The 23,327-nt window shown below is 37.4% G+C and overlaps 2 protein-coding genes across 7 annotated transcripts in view; one reads left to right on the top strand and one right to left on the bottom strand.

The window, feature by feature from the left end:
* Nucleotides 1-1,797: 1,797 nt before the first annotated feature.
* TRMT61B (tRNA methyltransferase 61B) lies at nt 1,798-13,964 on the top strand. Its single transcript, XM_020886183.2, has 7 exons — nt 1,798-2,526; nt 5,096-5,198; nt 8,045-8,235; nt 12,048-12,139; nt 12,458-12,684; nt 13,384-13,461; nt 13,546-13,964. The coding sequence occupies exons 1-7, from the start codon at nt 1,813-1,815 to the stop codon at nt 13,599-13,601; spliced, it is 1,461 nt and encodes a 486-aa protein (XP_020741842.2). The 5' UTR covers nt 1,798-1,812; the 3' UTR covers nt 13,602-13,964.
* SPDYA (speedy/RINGO cell cycle regulator family member A) overlaps nt 6,340-23,327 on the bottom strand; it is a 43,413-nt gene continuing 26,425 nt past the window's right edge. For all 6 annotated transcript variants that reach the window (XM_020886189.2, XM_020886187.2, XM_070449889.1 and 3 more), the window contains one exon: nt 6,340-13,932. In XM_020886189.2, the coding sequence (XP_020741848.1) occupies nt 13,844-13,932 (89 nt within the window). In that variant the 3' untranslated portion in view covers nt 6,340-13,843. The remainder of the gene's footprint in view (nt 13,933-23,327) is intronic.

Raw genomic sequence — 23,327 nt, forward strand, 5'->3', positions numbered from 1 at the left:
CAAATTTAAATTGAATCAGTAGCTCTCTGAACATATTCCCATGCTAGCTCTGAATTCAGTTGTACTATTGAGAAATGTCAAATGTACTTTGAGAAGGGGTGTTACAGTACAAAGAGCGGCATGGGCCGCTGAACCAGACTGACCTAGATAGGGAGCCCTGTCATGCCACTTGTCAGCTATGGGCTATTGCACAAAACATTTAATCTCCCTGGGTCAGTTTTTTTATGCATAAAACTGGAATACTTATTTCTGACACAGGATTGTTTTAAACTTATATGAAATAAATATCTAATGTGCTTTGTAATGCTGAACCCTCAGTGAACTTTTACCGACTGAATTAACATTAAGCAAACAAGTTAGTGATATTTAATGTCAAATGACATTTTGGACTCCATAGATAACTTTTCCCCTGTTATTAATTTTGCTTAGTTTTTAGGGTTAAATTCATTTTTATTTAAAAATACTGGGGGGGGGATGCCAAAACCTGGAAATAATTTTTTTTTAATAAAAATTTTTAAAGAGATTCAGCAAGAGAGAATTAGAAAGCACAGTCAATTCTCTTCCTTTTTTCTTAAACAACTGAATTACTTTTCTCACAGTTCTGGAAGCTAAAAGTCCAATATCAAGGTGTTGGCAGGTCAGGTTTCCTTTGAGTCTTCTCTTCTTGGTTGTAGATGGCCATTTTCAGCCTACGTCTTCACATAGTGTTCCCTCTGGATCCTCATCTCTTCTTATGAGGACAGCAGTCATACTGGATTAGGGTTCACTCTAATGGCAGTTTAAGTTAATTACCTCTTTAAAGACCCTGTCTCCAAATACAGTCCCATTCTGAAATATTTAAGGTTAGGACTTAAGTGCATGAATTTAGCGGGCTGGGGGTGGGGGGTGGTGTGGGGAATGAAATGCCACTTCTGTTTTAGCAAAAGTCTTTCCCTGATAGCTCAGTTGGTAAAGACTCTGCCGGCAACGCATAAGACCCCAGTTCCATTCCTGGGTGGGGAAGATCCCCTGGAGAAGGGATAGGCTACTCACCCCAGTATTCCGGCCTGCAGAATTCCATGGAGAAGTCCATGGGGGTCCAAAGAGTCAGACCTGACTGAGCGACTTTCACTTTCACTTTCCAATTTTAAGACACTAAAATTTTGCTTAGTTTTGAGGAGAGTAAAATACTTTAAGTATTATATTTTAGTTATTGAAAACATTTCTGTTAAATGAGCACACAGTGGATACAATCACTTTAATCTAGGGCGGCCTATTCCCAGGGCCTGGGGAGGACATGCAAGTGGTCAGAGTCCGGTCAAAGGGGACTCGCTAAGACCAGGGGAAGAAGGAGGCGATCAGCGGGGAAAGGAGAGACAGTCAGCAGGTGGTCGGTACAAATGCAATCTGTAAAAACACATTTCACGGCCAGTTTTACTGATGGTGACTGAGTGACGTTCCTGTTCCTGATGACTAGCGAGCTAACTCTGATACAAGACTTCAGCTTAGACAGCGCTTTGACAGGCTGTCTCTCTTAATCCTCTAGTCCCCGGACGAGGCTGGTGGAGATGTGTCAGCGGTCAATTGTTTAGTCTGAGCACATTCCAAAGAGGAAAACGCGCCCCCGCGCAGGAAAGGGACCCACTTATAGGACAGTTACTCAGCGAGGACGGGCGGTCACCACGCCCCCTCTGGAGACAGGCGCGGTAAGCCGAGCTCTTCCCGCTCAATAGTTGTCCAGCCGGGGGAGGCTGCGTCACTGCTCCGCGCAGCGAGGCGGGGCGTCGCCCGGCCTTCCGTCACTCGCCTGCGCCTGCGCCTGCGCGGATCGTCATGCTGTCAACTAGGTGTGTGGGTCTGGTACTACTCCCGCTGCGGCGCCTCCAGAGGTTTCCGGGATTCAGGACCAGTCTCTTCCTGCGCCGCCTTGGGCGAGAGTCCTTCGAGAGAGGCCGGTTACTGTGTTTTAAAGCCTCACCTAGAGACACGGGAGATGAAGAAGGAGAGCACGAGGCGGCACAGAGGAAAACCCCAGGCGCAGACTCGCCTTCATCTCTGCCTCCCCGCGTCCGGGGACTTGGGACCAAATGTCTGTCGTCGCTGGAAAGTCTCGGACTCCCGATGCCGCGAGACAAGTCACCCTCTCAAGAGAGCGAGGGCTCGAGTGGAGACCAGGGCCAGTCGGATTCTGCACACCCGGGATCCGGGAGTCCCTCAGTGCCCGCCTTGGTCCAGCCTGCCACCAAGGACGAAATCCTACACGTCTCCTCTTCCTGGTCCGCTTCTAGAGTGGTGCCTTTTCGCGTTGGGGAGCTCATTTTAGCTGAGACTGGGAAGAGAGAAACACAATTTAAAAAATTATTTAGGTTGAGCAACGCCGGACACTTAAATAGTAATTGGGGGACAGTCCCGTTCAGCGAGATCGTGGGGAAGTTCCCCGGCCAGATTCTGAGGAGTTCCTCTGGTAAACACTTCATGCTGAGGAGGCCGGCATTGGAGGATTATGTGTTACTGATGCAAAGAGGGCCTGCCATAACGTATCCTAAGGTAATGCCATGGGAGTTACTAAGAGCAAAACGGTTGCAGTACTACAGACCTGATTAATGTACTTAAAGCACCGCTCAGAATGTTTCAAGTTTGTATTCTCACTTTTTTTTTTAAACCAATAGCTATAACTTTTACATATTTTTTGATTTCTAATTCTAGGAAGAAACAGCCAGATTTTAATTTTAACTTGGGAGACTCGATTCTCTGATCTGTAAAGTGACTTACTATCATGGGGTGATGTGGACTCACTAGGCATTTAATAAGAATGTACATTTATTCCCCATAATACTTAAGTTTGCAGGTTCAGCCTTCAAGAGAATGTTGAACTCTTGGGGACAATTGTTTAGTACCACTGTGGTGATATTTTAAGCATCATACTTAATGAGGTAAGTTATTAGAGGTTATTGTTCAGTCATTAAGCTGTGTCCGACTCTGCGACTCCACAGACTGCAACATGCCAGGCTTCCCTGTCCTTCTCTGTCTCCCTTAGTTTGCTCAAACTCATGTCCATTGATTCGGTGATGCTATCCAGCGATCTCATTCTCTGTCTCCCCCTTCTCCTCCTGTCCTCAGTCTTTCCCAGCATTAGGATTTTTTCCCAGTGATTCCACTCTTCACATCAGGTGACTAAAATATATTTTATCAACAATAGATTTATTACTATGCTTTTATCATTAGGGAAAAATGTTTGTATTAAAACAGCTAAAATTAGACACTAAACATAAAAGGGATATTCTTTAAAGGAAATTACCTACCAATTCCTTGTTACAGTCTTGTATCCATTGCTAGTGGATTATTTTAATCATTCATCATAGTCACTGTCCTTGAGTAGAATGTTCATTTGTAATTATAACAACTCTTCCTCCAGTCCTAGATAGAGAATCATTCATTATTTCTTCAGCAAATAACCACCAACCTTGTACATTCAGGGCACTATTTTAGGGAGGTGTAGTGGTGAACTATAGTCCTTGCTCTCAACACAGACCTCATGTCCTAGAGCAATGGTCCCCAACCTTTTTGGCACCAGGGACTGGATTCATGGAAGACAATTTTTCCACAGACTAGGGTGGGGTGGGGCAGTGTTGTCAGATTGATTTAAGCACATTATGTTTATTGTGCACTTATTTCTATTATTATTACATTGTGATATATAATGAAGTGTTTCTATGTCTTATATGAAAGAGCCAAGGAAACAGAACTGCTTCTTGTGGGCATTTCGTTTAAATGATTGCTGGAGCTGCCTCCCACTCCTGGGTGAAATTATCTGTACCCCCTCCCACCTCTGCTCCCATGTGCCTGACAGATGGGAAAGGATATGTGTGTCTGAAAGGCTTTGAATTTGTGACTGAAACTTTTTGAAGAGTACACCTTAAATATTATGTGTCTATGTATCATCTGGTTCAAGTCTTAGTCCATCATTTCAGAAAACACGTTTTGGCTTTCAGTTGGACCACTGTACCTGTTAAATATTAATAGTTTCTTATGCAGCCAAACCCATATTTAATACACAGTTTTTTTGTGATTAAACAGAGGATCTTATTCTTTTTTAGAATTTTCACTTCAGCTTCTCCCAGAGAAGAAAAAGATAGTAAAAACTTAATTGATATGCTGCTTATTAGCAACTTCAAAAGGTTTGCTATTGGGGGGAATGTTGAAATAAATGCTAAAATTTACATTTTTTCTCTCTATAGCATTTATAACAAATAGTGTAACAGTCAACTGCATGGTGTTTGGGAGTTCAGCATCAGTATTACTTGCCCACTTAATTCCTGGCTGTGTGACTTTGGGCAAATTACTTAACCTTTCTAATTTCTCATCCTTTAATGGCAGTGGTGATCATCTTCTCATTATTATTCTGATTAAACAAGAAAATATTTGAAAGCAGTACCTGGTGAAGTTTCAATGAACAGCTATTACTACTATCACCCATGATATTCCTGTTAACAAAAGAATTCTTTAGTTATAAAGTTTGGCAAATGTGTCCTCCTGTCTGTTCCTGGTATCCTAATTCTAAATGAGAAGTCATCATTTCATGCAGATTATGTAATAACTTCCTAACTTGTCTTTCTGCCTCTAATTTTTCTCAATTCTAGTACACCCTGTATTGCCCTGACAGATTAATCTTTATAAAATGCCATTTATATTACCTCAGTGACACATCCTAGTTACTTACCGTGTTAAGTTTAAATGCTTTAGCCTGGATTCAGATGAGCAAACTGTTTTATTCTACCTCTTTTTTGTTGAAAGCTGTCCCTACCTTGTGACTGTTTCCTTACATTTTCAGTCTTTAAGCCAGGGTACTCTGCTGATTTCTCTCCTTTCTCTGAGCTTCTAATGTTACTTATTGTTTGTAATTTCAGTATTATACTTAAGTCCTTTTGTATTTGCTCATTGATTCCTGAATCTCTCATTTTGTCAAGTAAACTATAAACTCTTGGTAGAAAGGGCCAGAGTTTAATCCTTTTTTTTTCCTTCACTTTTCTCCAAGCTCAACATAGTGTTCAAAGGAGTAGGTGCTTAGTACATATTTATTGGCCACACAATCATCCATGCTGTATTTCAATCATAGGATATAAATATGATACTGTCGATGATGAATATCCACCCAGGTGATACTGTTTTGGAAGCTGGCTCGGGCTCTGGTGGAATGAGCTTATTTTTATCCAAAGCAGGTAAGAGATTAGGGTAAATGAATTTAGATGACAAAGAAAACATTCAATCTGTTCATAATAACAGAAAGTTAAATAGATACAGATAATGTTCACATAACTTTGTGATAGAGAGCATTCTCTTTGAAATCAAATGTAAGCAATCATTTTTCTATTTTGTACATTTATTCAAGTCACTTTCTGTCTAACCCGCTCTTTGCTTTCTATTGCTCCTTGGATGCTTTTTTTTAACTGAAATTTTTATTAGAACATAACACAGCAGCAGAAAAGTACACAGATCATTATTGTATACCTCAGTGAATCTTTATGTAGTGACCACACTCATGTAGTTATTACCCAGATCAAGATAGGGAATATTATTGTACTATTGAAACCTTCTCAAATCCCTCTCAGTCCTTATCCTAACCAAAGGTAGAAGGTAACCACTACTTTGACTTTAATCACCATTGATGAGTTTTGCCTGTTTTGAATCTTACATAAAAGGAATCCTTTAGTACTATACGCTTTTGAATCAGTTACTTTCATTCAGCATTCTGTTTGTGAGGTTCAGTCATTGCATGTAGCAGTAGTTACTTCATTATAGTTGCCATTTTATAAGTGAAGCACAGTTTATCCATTCCGCTGCTGATGGGCATTTGAGTTGAATGTTGTAAACAGTGCTCCAGTGCTCCTCCGAACACTCTTGTGCTTGTCTTTCAGTGCACATGTGTACATGTTTTTGTTGATAATAGTGCCAAATGAATACTCAGTATCAGAAACTATAGAAGGGGGAAAAGGGCTGTCAGCTGCTGGGGAAGAGTCATATACTATTAGAGGCAAAGAATTATCATTGTTCATGAATAAATTAATTAAGCTATTAAGCTAAAACTAGATCATGAAGAATTTTCCTTTCTTAGAGAAAGTCTCTAAAAATTGTCAGTTGGTTAAAATACTGCTTAAAGGTCAAAATTCAAGAGGTATATAGTAAACATAAATATCTGTTCATGTTACCTCCACTTGAATTCTGGTTACTGTTGTTGTAGCTGATTACTGCTCCTTTTGGCCACTGAATTCCTCTGATTGTCAAGGTTGCTTTGGCTTGTTTGACTGCCTCTGCAGTGTTCCCTTTCTCACCCAATAATAGACAGCACTCTCTTTGGATAAATTTTTTTAAAAAATCATTCATGTTGTTTTTATTAGTGCATTCTTTTTTAGCTAATAAACATTGTTAGAGCAGTTGTAGGTGTATGTGGGTAGATTTTATAAAGATTACAAATAGACATATACTGAATTAAACCTTTTGTTTTTTGACCTAATGTCATCACATACAAACATAATCCAGCTTATCCTGGGTCAGGAAATTCATTTTGAGCTCCTCACCTCTTTTGTTGGACTCTTTTCTGTGCATAGTTAAAGGCAGCCATTTCTTCACAGTCTATGACTGATTCCTAAGTGCATTTGACAAAGTGAACTTATAAAAGTTTGTGAGATAGGAGTGTCCATATTTCTAATACCTATAGTGCTGGAGGAGTGTCACATAGCATGAATAATCCCAACCTATGAGTGATCAAGAAATCATTGCTATTTACCTTCAGGATGGATATTTTTGCTCCATAATTTTCTAAACGTTTAGCTTATGCTGCTATTAACATTAATTTTTATCCCTTGAGAACATGATGAATTATAGCTGGACTTACATTTTAAAGAGACATGCTGGAATTTAAACTCATTTTAACTATAGACTGATTGACCTGGGACAGCCTGCAAATCAAATCACCTCATATAGAGAGGGATAGAAAATTAATTGCTGTATTTAAAATGTTGTAGTTTTCTGTGAATCTACAGTATTGCTATGATAGTTTGGAAGTTTTTCAGACACACACAAAAATACAAGTATCTTTGAAAGTGAAGTGAAAGTGGTTCAGTCTTGTTTGACTCTTTGTGACCCCATGGACTATACAGTCCATGGAATTCTCCAGGCCAGAATACTGGAGTGAGTAGCCTTTCCCTTCTCCAGGGGATCTTCCCAGTCGGGGGATCGAACACAGGTCTCCCACATTGCAGGTGGATTCTTTACCAGCTGAGCCATAATGGAAGCCCAAGTATCTTTTAAGTATCCAAAAGGCCTAACTTCATCCTAACAAAATACATGCAAGTTAAAACTACAGTGATAAACTCGATGCAATTTTTAGGTTGATACAAAGTTTGGTAATTCTGTTGGAGAGAGTATGGAGAAATACATTATTGGTCAAGTGTAAATTGGTATCATTTTTTTGGAGAACAATTTGGTAATAATTTTCAAAATAAAAAAAATTCACATATACTTTGAGTCAGCAATTCCATTTTTAGGACTTTATCCTATATATATAACTGGCTTGTTTACAAAGACCTAGGCAAAATAATTGTCACTGCAGTATTGTTTGTAATAGTGTAAGATGAGAAACAAGCTAAATGTTCTTTGGCAGGTGACTGCTTAAATAAACATAGCCATACAAGGGAACATAATAGCTCTTTTAAAAAAATGTAGTAGATCATTAATCACTGAAATGCCATTGGTAAATAAGAAGAAAGGTACAGGACAGTATGTATGATGGGACACAGTGTTTGTTAAAAACAGAAAAAGAGATACTTGCAAAATTGCATACTTGTAGAGGCAGCGACTATCTTGGGAAGGGTAAATAACTGTGGTGATGTGGTTGCCTCTGAAGAGGAAGACTGACTGGGGATTTGGGATAGGATAGAGACTTTTGTGACCTTGAACCACTTGAATTATTTTTTCACACCCATGTAATATCTTTGAAAAATAAATTTTTGACATTTTTAATAGACTGATTTATACTATGTACTGTCATAATTTTTTTTTAATTAAGTTGGCTCACAGGGACGAGTCATAAGTTTTGAAATTCGAAAGGACCACCACAAACTGGCTATGAAGAATTATAGACACTGGCGTGATTCATGGAAAATAAGTCATGTAGAAGAGTGGCCAGACAATGTAGAGTTTATTCATAAGGATATTTTAGGAGCAACAGAGGACATAAAATCTTTAACATTTGATGCGGTAAGTTTTCTAAAGTGGGTCCTATGATATTACCTAATACTGAGTACAAAGAAAACAAAGGCCACACTTCTTTTGTATGAGAAAGGATCTTTCTTCATTATTTGTCCCATTTCCATTTCTAAGAGTGGGAGGAATATTTTCCTTTAATATCATGGTTGGATTTAGAGCAGAGATATATACTGAATTAGGTGCCAGAGTTGTTAATAAATGTGCCTGTGCCGTGCAGGCCATGCTCAGCCACTTCAGTTGCATCCGACTCTTTGCAACCCCATGGACTGTAACTCACAAAGTTACGTGAAGCAAGAACTCCCAGAGGCACAGCTGGGTTTAGAGAAGGCAGAGGAACCAGAGATCAAATTGCCAACATTCGCTGGATCATAGAAAAAGCAAGGGAATTCCAGAAAAACATCTACCACTGTTTCAATGACTATGCGAAAGCCTTTGACTATGTGGATCACAACAAACTGGAAAACTGTTAAAGAGATGGGAATACCAGACCATCTTACCTGTCTCCTGAGAAACCTGTATGCGGGTCAAGAAGCAACAGTAAGAACCTTATATGGAACAACTGACTTGTTCAAAACTGAGAAAGGAGCATGACAAGGCTATTTATTGTCACCCTGCTTATTTAACTTACATACAGAGTCCATCATGTGAAATGCCAGGCTGAATGAGTTATAAGCTGGAATCAAGATTTCCTGGAGAGATATCAACAACCTCAGATATGCAGATGATAGCACTTTAATGGCAGAAAGTGAAGAGGAACTAAAGAGCCTCTTTTGATGAGGGTGAAAGAGGAGAGTGAAAAAGCCAGCTTAAAACTCAATATTAAAAAAACTAACATCATGGCACCCAGTCCCACCACTCCATGGCAAATAGAAGGAGAAAAGGTTGAAACAGTGATAGATTTCCTCTTCTTGGGCACTAAAATCACTGTGGATGTTGACTGCAGTCATGAAATTAGATGACTGCTTCTTGGCAGGAAAACTATGACAAATCTTGGTGTATTAAAAAGCAAAGACATCACTTTGCCAACAAAAGTCCATGTAATCAAGGCTATGGTCTTTCCAGTAGCCATGTATGGATGTGAGAGCTGGACAGTAAAGAAGACTGAGTGCTGAAGAATTGACACCTTTGAACTGTGGTGCTGAAGAAGACAATTGAGAAACTCTTGGACAGTAAGGAGATCAAACCAGTCAATCTTAAAGGAAATCAACCCTGAATACTCATTGGAAGGACTGATGCTGAAGCTGAAGCTCCAATCCTTTGGCCACCTGATGCAAAACAGCCGTCTCACTGGAAAAGACCTTGATGCTGGGAAAGATTGAAGGCAGAAGGAGAAGAGGTTTCGAGAAGATGAGATGAGTGGTTGGCATCACTGATTCAGTGAATAAACTTGGGCAAACTTCGGGAGATGGTGAGACAGGAAAGCCTGGCATGCTACAGTGCATGGAGTTGCAAAGAGTTGGACACAGCTGGGCTACTGAACAATAACAGACATTGAATATAGTCCCCTGTGTTACACAGTAGGACCTTGTTTATCTATTTTATATATAATAGTTTGTATCTGGCAATCCCAAACTCCTACTTTATCGCTCCCACCTGTTTCTCATTTGGTAACCATAAGTTTGGTTTCTATGCATTAGCAGTAGGATGAATTTGAGAAATACTAAGAGATTTGTAAGACTGGGAAATTTTAATCCAAACAGAAGCATCATAACCCTACAGAGTCTCAAAAGAGAATTCAAGGTAAAGAAAATAATGTAGAGGATCATGTCATCTGCAAACAGTGAGATCTAAGTTTCTGTTTTGAGTGGCTAATGAATGGTAATATTGTTGGCTGAGTATAATAGAGCTTTGGATTGGCAGGCTGCTTGGTAGTCTGATTTTTGGTCCTTGTCAATAATATAATAAGACTGCAACCAAAGAAATCCATTTATGTCCACAGTGTTGGCCCCTTGATTAGTCATTGAGATCTTTACTTGGATATCTAATAGGCATCTTAAACTCGTGTCCAAATCTGAATTCTCAAATATTTCTCCCCAAGCTTGTTCTTTCATTGTCTTAGTCATTTTCCTCAATAGTAAATGAGGAAAATTTACTCCATTCTTTCAGTAGCTTAGGCTAAAAACATTGAATTTATCCTCACTTCTCTCATCTCACAGCCAATCCTAACTCTAATTGGCTCTGTCTTATCACATTCAATGCTATTTGCTATTGCAAGTCACCATCATCTTTCCTTGCCCAAGTCAGAATATACTTAATGCCACTGAACTATACACTTGAAATGACAAGTTTTATGGTATGTTTATCACACTCAAAAAAGTTTAAAAAGTCAAATCATGTCTAAAACTCTCCAGTGGCTTCTCTCTTCATGAGTAAAGCTAAAGTCTGTAAGATTCTGCATAATTTTTCCTTCCCCCATTTCCACCACATCCCCATCATCTGAGAACCCTTCTCTTGCCACTTTCCCACTTTTGTTCCCACTGCAGCGATAGTGGCCTTCTCAGACTCACCAAATATGCTTCAGCCTCAGATAATTTGTATTTGCTCTTCTCTCCATCTGGAGTACACTTCCCCCCCTAAATTTCCACAGGGTGAGTATAATCACTTTCTTCAGGTCTCTTCATGACCAGCCTATGTATAAAATAGTACTTCCTTTCCTTGCCCTGTCACTCTATCCTTCATATTCTCCTTTATAGTCCTGTAGTTCATGTCACTCTTTACTCTTTGAATTACATATTTATTGAATTTTTGTTTAATGTCTATCCCTTAATTAGAATATAAGTTCCTATGAAACAAAATAGAATGTAAGCTCCCATTTTATTTTTACCACTTAGCAAGATACTTGGCACATGGAAGTTGCTCAATAAATATTTGGTTAATAAATTATTAATGAGTGATGACCCATTTTTTTTTTTAAAAAAACATGTGAACAGAATACTTTAATTTAGTAAATTTAAGGATGTGCCAACTAGATTAGATTTCTAGAGTTATCAGTAAGTCAGTTGTTTTCTATTTTGGCTATTTATTTTTGTTTTCAATGAAATTTTTTTGAAAATCTCACTCATTGTATTCATTTGACATCTTTTGAGTATATAGCCTTGTATTTTGCAACTGAATGAAGAGTAAAGAAATAAGGGACATGATTCTTATATTTTAGAATCTCTAAAATTAATATTCAGAAGTTTTCTTTTGAACATAAAAATACACATTTGAGATGGTGTGAATTTCTATTGCAAAAAGCTGAAATAAAGCATTGAAATTATATATATACAGTGGACCTTTGAACAACACGAAGTTTAGGGGCAACAATCCTGCTTGCAGTCAGAAATCTGAGTATAACTTACAGTCAGGACTCCCTCTCCATGGTTCCATCATATCCAAGGGTTCTACATCTTCAGATTTAACCAACTGCAGATTGTGTAGTTCTGTAGTGTTTACTATTGAAAAAATCCTTGTGTAAGTGGACCTGCACAGTTCAAATCCATGTTGTTCAAGGGGCAACTCTGTGTGTGTGTATGTGTATGTATAAAAGTAGCTAAAGATTCCTGTATTATCAATATTGTCAAGTACAAGACTTGCCATTACAGTTTTTATGTAGTCAAGAATTATAACAAAATGTATAATAATAAATGTGCCTTTTTGAGAGAAGTAAAATGATCATCATCAGTACTGTATTCTAAAAAGTGAAATACTTTAACTGAGTATTTTAACTGCTTTTCCAAAGTGTATCATTTCACCACAATAAGAAAAGAAAATACATGCTTTATTTAAACAAAACTCAGTCTGATTCTCTTTCCCCACTATAGGTAGCTTTGGATATGTTGAATCCTCAAGTTGCTTTGCCTGTTTTATTCCCAAATCTTAAACAGGGTGGTATATGTGCTGTATATCTAGCAAAGTGAGTAATGTGACTGTACTTTTTTGTAATGTTATTTTTTTTAATTTACTTTATCTCATAAAACTGTTATGAAAGAGCATATGTCCCAAAAAACAGTAATATAAGATGGCTATTTCCTCTCACAATTTAGAAGAAAAGTTTTTAAAAGTGTAATCTGTATTTTTTTACTTAGTATTCTCTTATGTGCCCTAACTTGCATTTTTACTTTTTTCCCCCTGTCTTGATTTAAGTATAGCATTTAAATTGGGATAAGAGGTATAGTGAACTTAGTTATTTCTGTACTGGAAGTTTAAAGTACATTATTCACTTTTTTGAAAGCATCACACAGGTTATTGAACTTTTAGATGGAATTCGCATCTGTGAACTTGCCCTCTCATGTGAAAAGATAAGTGAAGTTATTGTCAGAGATTGGTTGGTTTGCCTTGCAAGACAGAAAAATGGAATTTTAGCTCAAAAAGTAGAACCTAAAATCAACACAGACGTACAAGTACACTCTCAAGAAAAAATTAGAATTGAAGGTGAGATGTTTCAATATGATGACCATGGTGAGTTTCAATTCTATTTTATGCATGTGTTGCAATAATAAATGGAGAATACATTCCTGAGTATATGAGCAATACATTATAAAAATATTTCTCAGAGATTTATTATTTTTTTCCTATGGAAACTGAAATGTATTTATTCTGTTCAGTTAAAATCTCTAAGAGAAAGAATCATGACTTTTTCTGCCTTTTATGTAAAACTCTGATACCTTTGAAGAACTGAACTTATAAATATTCATATTTGTGACAAGAGGGTTGGCTTATGAAATATTTTAAATATACTAAAGAATGTTTTAAATTTAGATCAGTGATTATCACTGCAGGGAAAGAATTTAAGGACTTGGTATGCAAATAGCTGATATTCCAAAAAGCAACTTCTAGTATGCTGCTGGAATTTTTCCAAGAACTAAATTTAGTTCCTTATTGTATGTACACATTATTTAGACCATAAACACGTTTTCAGACATCTACTGATTTATGATATGGGCTTATTCATTTGGTAATAAAACCATATATAAAGTTTATCAACAAGTTGTTTCTGTAAGATAACTGTCAGAATAGCTACAAAACAAACACTAAAAAAAAAAAAAACAAAACAGAAAAAACTTACAAGAAAGGGACAGTAATTTGTTGTTTAACAGTTTTGTAAACAAATTATCAAATATTTTATGTAGCTTATATACATATTTTGTTCTATTACAGAAGAATCACATTCTGATTTTCCCTATGGATCGTTTCCCTATATTGCTAGACCTATACACTGGCAAATTGGTCATACAGGTGAGTAATTTTTTTCAGGCTATATTATATGGTATTTTCTTCTCATTATTCCAATCACCTTACCTTTTTATCCCCTTAATTTAGCTTTTCTTGTCAAGTTGAGGAAGTGCAAACCACAACTAACTGAGTACCTCAGATGACAACTGATTTGAAGACTTGAAAAGTATCAAAAAGAACTTTATATTGCAAATCAGTACTTTCATAGATTGGTATTTTTAGCTATCAGTATGATTTGTATAACTTTTACATGTAACTTTGAAAAGTAATAAAAGCTGGAGAAACATGTAACATTTCAAAACTGCTTAAATGTCCCATTTTGACACTTGTCTTGCAGTTTGGTATTTTGTAGTAAATGATTCCAAGTTGGTTTAGTTGAGCCATTTCATTCTTCACTTCCTGTAAACCACTCCATAGATTTGTCTTTCTTCATGAAATTAGTTTTCTTTTCTTTGTTTGATCGATGATCATTGGCTACCAAAATAAAATATGCATTTTGAGGTAAATTTTATGTACCTGTGTATTTTAAATATATACATTAATGGCTTGTATGTATCTTAGAAAATAACAAGTCTAGGCTATAGTAAATAATAGGGAAAAAACTGATAATGATATCACTATGTAACAAAAGATGTAACAATTCTTGAATCTCTTTTGCCCTTTTTAACACTTTGAAAGAACATCAGAATTATTCTGTTGTTATATAAGTCAAATGTTTGGGGAGTTTCCTGGCAGTCCAGTTGTTAAGAGCTTGGCACTTTCACTGCCATGGCCCAGGTTCAATCCCTGGTCAGGGTACTAAAATCTTGCAAGCTGCATGATGCAGCTAAAAAAAAGTTTGGAGAGATACACTTTATAAATATGAACTAATTAGGACTAGATTTTATTTTTCATAGGCACCAGTCATTTAGCATTTCCCATGTACCTTACATGTCTTAAGGACTTTATAATGTCTTTTTATTTAATATATGCTGCTCATCCTTAAGGTTATTCATATTTTACAGATAAACATAAGCTTAAAGTTATTGTTTAAATATAGATTTTTATAGGTTTTGAAGTAGTAGTGCCTGTAAGGATAAATGCTACTTATCTCTTAGGCTAGAACTACTTAATATACATATCCTAAAAAACATTTTACATACTTTTCATTATGTGGAAAATCTAGTCTAAAATCTATGCCTTTTTTTTTTCCATTTATTTTTATTAGTTGGAGGCTAACTACTTTACAATATTGTAGTGGTTTTTGCCATACGAATGGATAAGAAAGCTGTGGTACATATACACAATGGAGTATTACTCAGCCATTAAATCTCTGCCTTTTTAGATTTTATACCCTATAATAGAGATAGACATTAAAAAAAATCACACAAATATAAAACTAAAACTGTTATAAATGCTTCAGAAAAGTACAGGGTACAATAGAGATTTTGCTCAGGTAAAGTAATTACCTGTGCAAGTGACAATTGAGCCAAGACCTGAAGGGTAGATAAGAGTTAACTACAGCAAGGAAAATGAGCACAAAAAGGTGTCAGTGATATTGCGGTTGACTGAAAGAGACTGAAAAGAAGGTAGGGGTCAAGCCATGCAGGATCTTGTAGACCTGTTATGGAGTTGGTCTATCCCAAGAAAAATGGGGTGCTACCGGAGGATTTAGTGAAGTAAGGGTTAACATGCTTAGATCTGTGTTTTGAAAAAAAATCACTTTGGTTGCATTTAGAGAACTGATTAAATCATAAGCAGAGAAGTCTTCTGGTACTATTTCTGTGTGGTAAGTATCTGAACCACTTATATAATAATAATGGCTTTAAACTTTCCATAACAATTACAGATGTATAGAAGTTCTAATATGCATTTTTAAATTCCATCATGGAATACTCTCCATTCTTCTGCCCTTCTGTTTAACTGCTAGTGAAATTGTGTCCTTCATTTACTGTTTTGAACACAGGCCCTAATTTTACTTTTTGGAGAAGGGGATGACTTAAAGAGAGAAAAGTTGTGCCTTCTCCTGTTTCATGTAGAATAATTTGTTTGGTACACTGCTCAGTAGATGTTGAACTAAACAAGACCTAACAGTGTCGATTCTAATACTGAATTAAAAACAAAACTACAGAAGCAAATAAACATTTATTTGCATATTTAATCAAAGTCCAGTTTAAGCCCTTTTTCCATCTCTTCATTGAACACTAAGCATCTTTATAATTTGGTTTGTGGGACAAATGCCTTCTTCTAAAGTTAGCTTTCTTGGTTCATGTCTGGCCCTCATTTACCATAAAATACTCCTAGAGATCTGTGACTGACTCACAACTGTCTTCCTAGTAACTTCCAGAGGTCCTGACTTTTCTACCCAGTAAATGGTCAGTAAAAGTTTGCTGATGGCTTTGAAGCCTACACTGGATCAGGTATTATTTCATCAATGTTGACTTGATTGTTCTAGGGGGGAATGTAAGTATATAGCTTATGGATTATGGAAGACTTTGATTTTGAACTTACTTCAGAATCAGTAGGAAAGTTAAGTTTCTGTGTTTATGCAAAAGCAGGTATTTTTTAAAAGTCTGTTAGCAGTGTCTGAGTATTTAAAGGAAGGAAAAACCATTAAATGAGAAATTTCATAGTAATACATAGTGTACAACCATGAGGTTGTTGTACAATATACATATACAACTAGGAATGGTGGAAAAGGAGAGAATCTAAAAAATTATTATAAAGGAAGAACCAGATAAGCTGGTGGTTCACTGGATGTAGAGGGAGAGAAGCTATATATACTCAAACTTTCATCCACTGTTCAGAAGCCCTTTCCCTTATTTCTCTGGGCTGAACAGGATTCAGTCAACACCCAGCTCATAAATTACTTCCTTTGAATAGCCTTCACTATATATCTTACTCTGCAGAGTTAATTTTGAAATCTTTTGTGCTCGTAAATGTTGATTATATAATTAGCATTGGTAATTTATAAGCCCTGATCATGCCTTCATTAAAGATTTTAAAATGGGATGACTAGAACAGTGGTAATGACAAAAGTAAATAAGAAAGTTCAGAGGATTTATTTTTGAGGGAAAATTATTTGCTTTTAGATTATATAGCAGTTGGAATGTCTCATGTCTGCCTACATGACTCAGGAGTAAGGTTTGGAATACTGCTTTCTTTCCCTTGGCTTCACTCTCAACTCTGGGGAGTCCTCAGATAATACATAATAATATGTATCCATGTTTCAGATAGATTAGCCTAGGTGCCATAGGCTTAAAATAGCATAAGGTAATTTAGTTGGTATAAACATGTACTATCTCTTCAGATAAAACTGGGTTCCATCTTGGTGTTTTTATTGTTGCTATTTTACTATGCAACTGTGACTTTTCTGAGTTTGTTTCTTCATCAGTAAAAGGAATGTCATAGTGTCACTTCGGATTTCTTGGTGGAGTCAAGTGTTAAATGAGAAGGATTTATTTTTGAGGAAAAATTATTTGTTTAAACCTTTATAAGGTAGCTTAGCACATGATTGGTGATTGTGATGCATGTAAATTTGTACAGAATGCTTCATCTATCCCCCACAACCTTAGCAAAACCAACTATTTTATTCTTAATAAATGTTATGTTTATATAAACTTGTTTGTTGAACATGTTGTTTTGAGAAAAAAATTGTTAAGGTAGAAAAACATAATTTTAACCTGAAAAGCAAGAAGTTGCTTGTATTTGAAAAAAGGATGGAAGCATGGATACCATCTATTGCTAGTTTTAGCATAAAAGCCTGGAGATCATCAGTTCTTTGTATCTCGCCTGGAGAATGAATCATCTGCAACCACAAACCTTAGGTGATTCCAGCAACCTTATGTGAACTGGAGGAAGAGAATTCTGCTGAATAGAGGCCACTACTGGCATCAACAGCTGCTGAGGCAGTAAGAGAATGACCGCTGTCCTGATAATATCATGTTATCCTTAAACCTCCCCAGCCCCAATTAGCTCACTCTCTTGTTAAACCTATTGAGGGAAAATGAATTTAAGTGTTTATTGGTCAAGTGTATGTATGAAAAGTATTTTTTCTTTGTATTGATTACCCTCTGGCATCCTGAAACAATAGGTTTTACACTAGCCTTGAGTTAATACTGAGAACAAAACAGAAATGAGAAAGTAATTGTTTCTTCCTATATAGGACTTATATATCCTAAGCCAGGGTGTCAGGGTGTTCATCCAGAAACAGATGAAAGCACAATTCTGTTTACAATTGCCCTAAATCAAGTGCCCCCCCTTTCATCTAAAACCCCTCAAAGACCTGCTTTTTTTTTTTTTTCTTTCCTTGAGGCAAGCTGACCGGCAGAGCCTCTTCCTCCCTTGGTGCACTCTGGTTTCCCATTGAAATATCAAAGCCTAAGCGTAGACTCTGACTACTCTTGGTATCTAAGGGGCTAGTTTGAATAAAATATAAGTGCTCTGTCCTTCTTTCTTTAAATATTTGTTCAAATTGTGGTTGGAATTCTCTTCTAGTTCATACAGCCTTCCATCAGGGACTTCGTTCTTAATGCTCTCACCAATTCCTTAGTCCTTGGCAGTCAGCACGGACTTCTGTAGCAACTTATTTTTACCACAGAAGGCAGGATTTCATCAAAGAGGTCAGTATAGCATCATAGGAATTCAGGCTGTAGTAGATTCAGACCTGGGTTCAAGTGTCACTCTTATCACCTTGGGGAAAGTATTTAACCTCTCTAAGCCTCTGCTTCCTTATCTACAAAGTGGAAACACTAGTATTTACCTTGGCTTGGCTGTGAGTATTAAGTTTGGTTATGAATGTAAAATGCTCAGCACACTGCATAGAACATTTTAAACATCTACTAAATCTTACCTGTTATGAGGATAAAAGAGTGTAAACAAAAGGAGCTGGGAGAGAGGAGAGGGATACTTAAAGGTAACTCTTATTTTATAATTTAGCCTATGGTAGATCCTATTTACCCTCCAATATGAGTGAACAAATAAAAATTATGGTTGAAGATGTTACAAGGGAAGAGACTAAACTATCAGTCAAAATATTTAGTGATTACTATGGCCAGTGAAAGTGTTAGTTGCTCAGTTGTGTCCAACTTTGTGACCCCCATGGACTATAGCCCACCAGGCTCCTCCATCCATGGAATTCTCCAGGCAGGAATACTAAAGTGGGCTGCCATACCCTTCTCCAGGAGATCTTCCCAACCCAGGGATCAAACCCAGGTCTTCCAAATTGCAGGCAGATTCTTTACCATCTGATCAGGAAAGGGAACAATGACAGGCATGACCCCTACCTTCAAGAGTCTTAAGAGATTAGTTTTTCTTTTAGTAAAACTTCAGTAGCTGAGTGGTAAAAATAAATAGGTGAAATTCTGAAATAATGTGGGTCTCATTATAGTCTTAGAGGCATAAAAAATTACCAGTCCTATCTTCAGATGGGTGAAAATCTGGGACAAAGGTACTATAAGAAGTAAAAAGGATCATTGCTGGTAGAATATTATTCTGGTTCTGTTTCAAACTGGGAAATGTCAGAGAAAAACAACCTTTCTAAATATAATTTAAATGGAAATTATAATGTGGTTGACTCAATGTATTTCCAGTTCAGTTCAGTTCAGTTGCTCAGTCGTGTCCGACTCTTTGCAACCCCAATGAACCACAGCACGCCAGGCCTCCCTGTCCATCACCAACTCCCAGAGTTTATCCAAACTCATGTCCATTGAATCAGTGATGCCATCTAACCATCTTATCCTCTGTCGTCCCCTTCTGCTCCTGCCCTCAATCTTACCTAGCATCAGGATCTTTTAGAATGAGTCAGCTCTTTGCATCAGGTGGCCAAGTACTGGAGTTTCAGCTTCAACATCAGTTCTTGCAATGAACACCCAGGACTGATCTCCTTTAGGATGGACTGGTTGGATCTCCTTGCAGTCCAAGGGACTCTCAAGAGTCTCCTCCAACACTGCAGTTCAAAACACATCAATTCTTCTGCGCTCAGCTTTCTTTATAGTCCAACTCTCACATCCATACATAACTACTGGAAAAACCATAGCTTTGACTAGACGGACCTTTGTTGGCAAAGTAGTATCTCTGCTTTTTAATATGCTGTCTAGGTTGGTTATAACTTTCCTTTCAAGGAGTAAGCGGCTTTTAATTTCATGGCTGCAATCACCATCTGCAGTGATTTTGGAGCCCCCCAAAATAAAGTAAGCTACTGTTTCCACTGTTTCCCCATCTATTTGCCATGAAGTGATGGGACAAGATGCCATGATCTTAGTTTTCTGAATACTGAGCATTAAGTCAACTTTTTCACTCTCCTCTTTCACTTTCATCAAAAAGCTCTTTAGTTCTTTGCTTTCTGTCATAAGGGTGGTATCATCTGCATATCTGAGTTTATTGATATTTCTCCTGGCAATCTTGATTACAGCTTGTGCTTCAGCCAGCCCAGCGTTTCTCATAATTTACTCTGCATATAAGTTAAATAAGCAGGGTGACAGTATACAGCCTTGACGTACTCCTTTTTCTATTTAGAACCAGTCTGTTGTTCCATGTCCAGTTCTAACTGTTGCTTCCTGACCTGCATACAGGTTTCTCAAGAGGCAGGCCAGGTGGTCTGGTATTCCCATCTCTTTCAGAATTTTCCACAGTTTATTGTGATCCACACAGTCAAAGAATTTGGCATAGTCAACAAAGCAGAAATAGATGTTTTTCTGGAACTTTCTTGCTTTTTCAATGATCCAGCAGATGTTGGCAATTTGATCTCTGGTTCCTCTGCCTTTCCTAAAACCAGTTTGAACGTCTGGAAGTTCACAGTTTACATATGTTGAAGCCTGGGTCGGAGAATTTTGAGCCTTACTTTACTAGCATGTGAGACGAGTGCAATTGTGCAGTAGTTTGAGCATTCTTTACCATTGCCTTTCTTTTGGATTGGAATGCACACTGACCTTTTCCAGTCCTGTGGCCACTGCTGAGTTTTCCAAATTTGCTGGCATATTGAGTGCAGCACTTTCACAGCATCATCTTTTCAGATTTCAAATAGCTCAACTGGAATTCCATCACCTCCACTAGCTTTGTTCATAGTGATCCTTCCTACGGCCCACTTGACTTCACATTCCAGGATGTCTGGCTCTAGGTGAGTGATCACACCATCATGGTTATTTGGGTCATGAAGATCTTTTTTGTATAGTTCTTCTGTGTATCCTTGCCACCTCTTCTTAATATCTTCTGCTTCTGTTAGGTCCATACCATTTCTGTCCTTTATTGAGCCCATCTTTGCATGAGGCTCTAGGTGAGTGATCACACCATCATGGTTATTTGGGTCATGAAGATCTTTTTTGTATAGTTCTTCTGTGTATTCTTGCCACCTCTTCTTAATATCTTCTGCTTCTGTTAGGTCCATACCATTTCTGTCCTTTATTGAGCCCATCTTTGCATGAAATGTTCCCTATCTAATTTTCTTGAAGAGATCTCTAGTCTTTCCCATTCTATTGTTTCCCTCTATTTCTTTGCATTGATCACTGAGGAAGACTTTCTTATCTCTCCTTGCTATTCTTTGGAACTCTGCATTCAAATGGGAATATCTTTCCATTTCTCCTTTGCTTTTTGCTTCTCTTTTCACAGCTATTTGTAAGGCCTCCTCAGGCAGCCATTTTGCTTTTTTGCATTTCTTTTTCTTGGGGATGGTCTTGATCCCTGTCTCCTATACAGTGTCACAAACCTCCGACCATCATTCATCAGGCACTCTATCAGATCTAGTCCCTTAAATCTATTTCTCACCTCCACTGTATAATCATAAGGGATTTGATTTAGGTCATACCTGAATGGTCCAGTTCACAGACTGCCAATAAATATCTGTATAATCAATGGTATGGTCTTCCCAGTGGTCACATATGGTTGTGAGAGCTGGACCATAAAGAAGGCAGAATACCAAAGAATTGATGCCTTCGAACTGTGGTGCTAGAGAAGAGTCCTGAAAGTCCCTTGGACAGCAAGGAGATCAAACCAGTCAATCTTAAGGGAAATCAACTGTGAATACTTGTTGAAAGGACTGATGCTGAAGCTGAATCTCCAGTATTTTGGTCATGTGATGTGAATGGCTGATGTGAATGTCACTGGAAAAGTCCCTGATGCTGGGAAAGACTAAGGGCAGAAGAAGAAGGTGTCAGAGGATGAGATGTGGATGGTATCACCGATACAATGGACATGAACTTGGGCAAGCTTCAGGAGATGGTGAGAGACAGGGAGGCCTGGTGTGATGCAGTCCATGGGGTATGAGTCAGACATGACTGGGCAACTGAACAACAATAACCATTGTTCAAAAACACGTAAATCACCCCAAAGAAATATGCAAATAAATTGTGGTAATTATACCATGTCATGACTAAACAGGTTTTCAAAGACTAACTAATGACAAATGGGAAGTGTTTTAAGATAAGTGAAAAAAAACAAACATGGAAAAAACAGAAAATAGAAACAGAAAAGTATATAGTATTACAAAACAATATTAATACAGTGAGATATTGGCATAAAAACACACATACATAGATCAATGGAATAGAATGGAGAGCACAGAAATAAACCCACACATATGGTTAATTTATGACAAAGGAGCCAAAAACACACTGGGAAAAGATAGTCTCATCAATAAATGGTGTTGGAAAAACTGGATAGCCACATGTAAAAGAGTTTAAAGCTAGACCAGTATCTTAAACCATGCACAAAAATAAATGGATTTAAGACTTGAAACCACAAAACACCTAGAAGAAACAGAGGGTAAGGCCCTTGAAATTGGTTTTGACAATTGCTTTTTGGATTTTATACCAAAAGCAAAGGCAACAAAAGCAAAAATAAAGAGTGGAATAACATCAAACTAAAAAGCTCTCTATGGTATAGGAAACCATCAACAAATGAAAAGGCAACCTACAAAATGGGAGAAAATATTTGCAAATCTTATATCTGATAAAGGTTAATATCCAAAATATATAATGAACTCATAAAACTCAACAGAAAAAAAATCCAATCAAAAGATGGGCAGAGGAAATGAACAGACATTTTTCCAAAGAAGACATACAAATGGCCAACAGGTACATGAAAAGGTGTTCAACATCACTAATTAGCAGGGAAATGCAGATTAAATACACAATGATCTAACATCTCACACCTGTTAGAATGGCAGCTAACAAGAAATAAGTTTTGGTAGGGATGTGGAGAAAAGGGAACCCTTGTGCACTGTTGGATGCAGTCACTATGAAAAACAGTATACAGGTTCCTCAAAAAATTAAACATAGAACCACCATATGATCCAGCAATTCCACCTCTGGGTATTATCTGAAGGAAACAACTATCTTGAAAAGACACCTGCATCTCCATGTTCATTGCAGCATCATTATTTGCAATAGTCAAGAAATGGAATGGAAACAACTGAATTGTCCATCAACACATGAATGGATAAAGAAAATAAAATGAGAATATTTTAACACACACACACACATACCCCTCTTTAAAAGAAGGATATCTACCATTTGTGACAACATGGATGGACCTTAAAGGCACTGTGCTAAGTGAAATAAATGAGATAGTCAAAGGCAAATACTGTGTGATATCCCTTATATGTGGAATCAAAAGAAAGCCAAACTCATAGATACCCCACTAGATGATGGTTGCCAGAAGTGGTGAGGAAAGGGGCAATGGGTGAAAGTAGTGGAAAGTATAAATTTCCAGTAATAAGATAAATGACAGTGTCTTTCTGGCCCCTAGCTGACTGGGCCCCTTTTCCTGCAGTGCTCCTGAGTCTGATATGGTGGGACAACTCACCCCCACCATGGGAATGAGCTCATGGTAGTTTTGCCAAGAGAATGCACTGGTCATAGCAAACACCCTCTTCCAAGAACACAAGAGAAGACTCT

The sequence above is a fragment of the Odocoileus virginianus genome, chromosome 2 (genome assembly GCF_023699985.2).
Source record: "Odocoileus virginianus isolate 20LAN1187 ecotype Illinois chromosome 2, Ovbor_1.2, whole genome shotgun sequence".
NCBI lineage: Eukaryota > Metazoa > Chordata > Mammalia > Artiodactyla > Cervidae > Odocoileus > Odocoileus virginianus.

Bases quoted from the DNA above. Each gene is read 5' to 3' on its own strand.
- TRMT61B (XM_020886183.2), top strand. From the start codon at position 1,813: ATGCTGTCAACTAGGTGTGTGGGTCTGGTACTACTCCCGCTGCGGCGC. The intron at 8,236-12,047 runs GTAAGTTTTCTA...TCCCCACTATAG, and splicing joins AATCTTTAACATTTGATGCG to GTAGCTTTGGATATGTTGAA. The intron at 12,685-13,383 runs GTGAGTTTCAAT...GTTCTATTACAG, and splicing joins GTTTCAATATGATGACCATG to AAGAATCACATTCTGATTTT.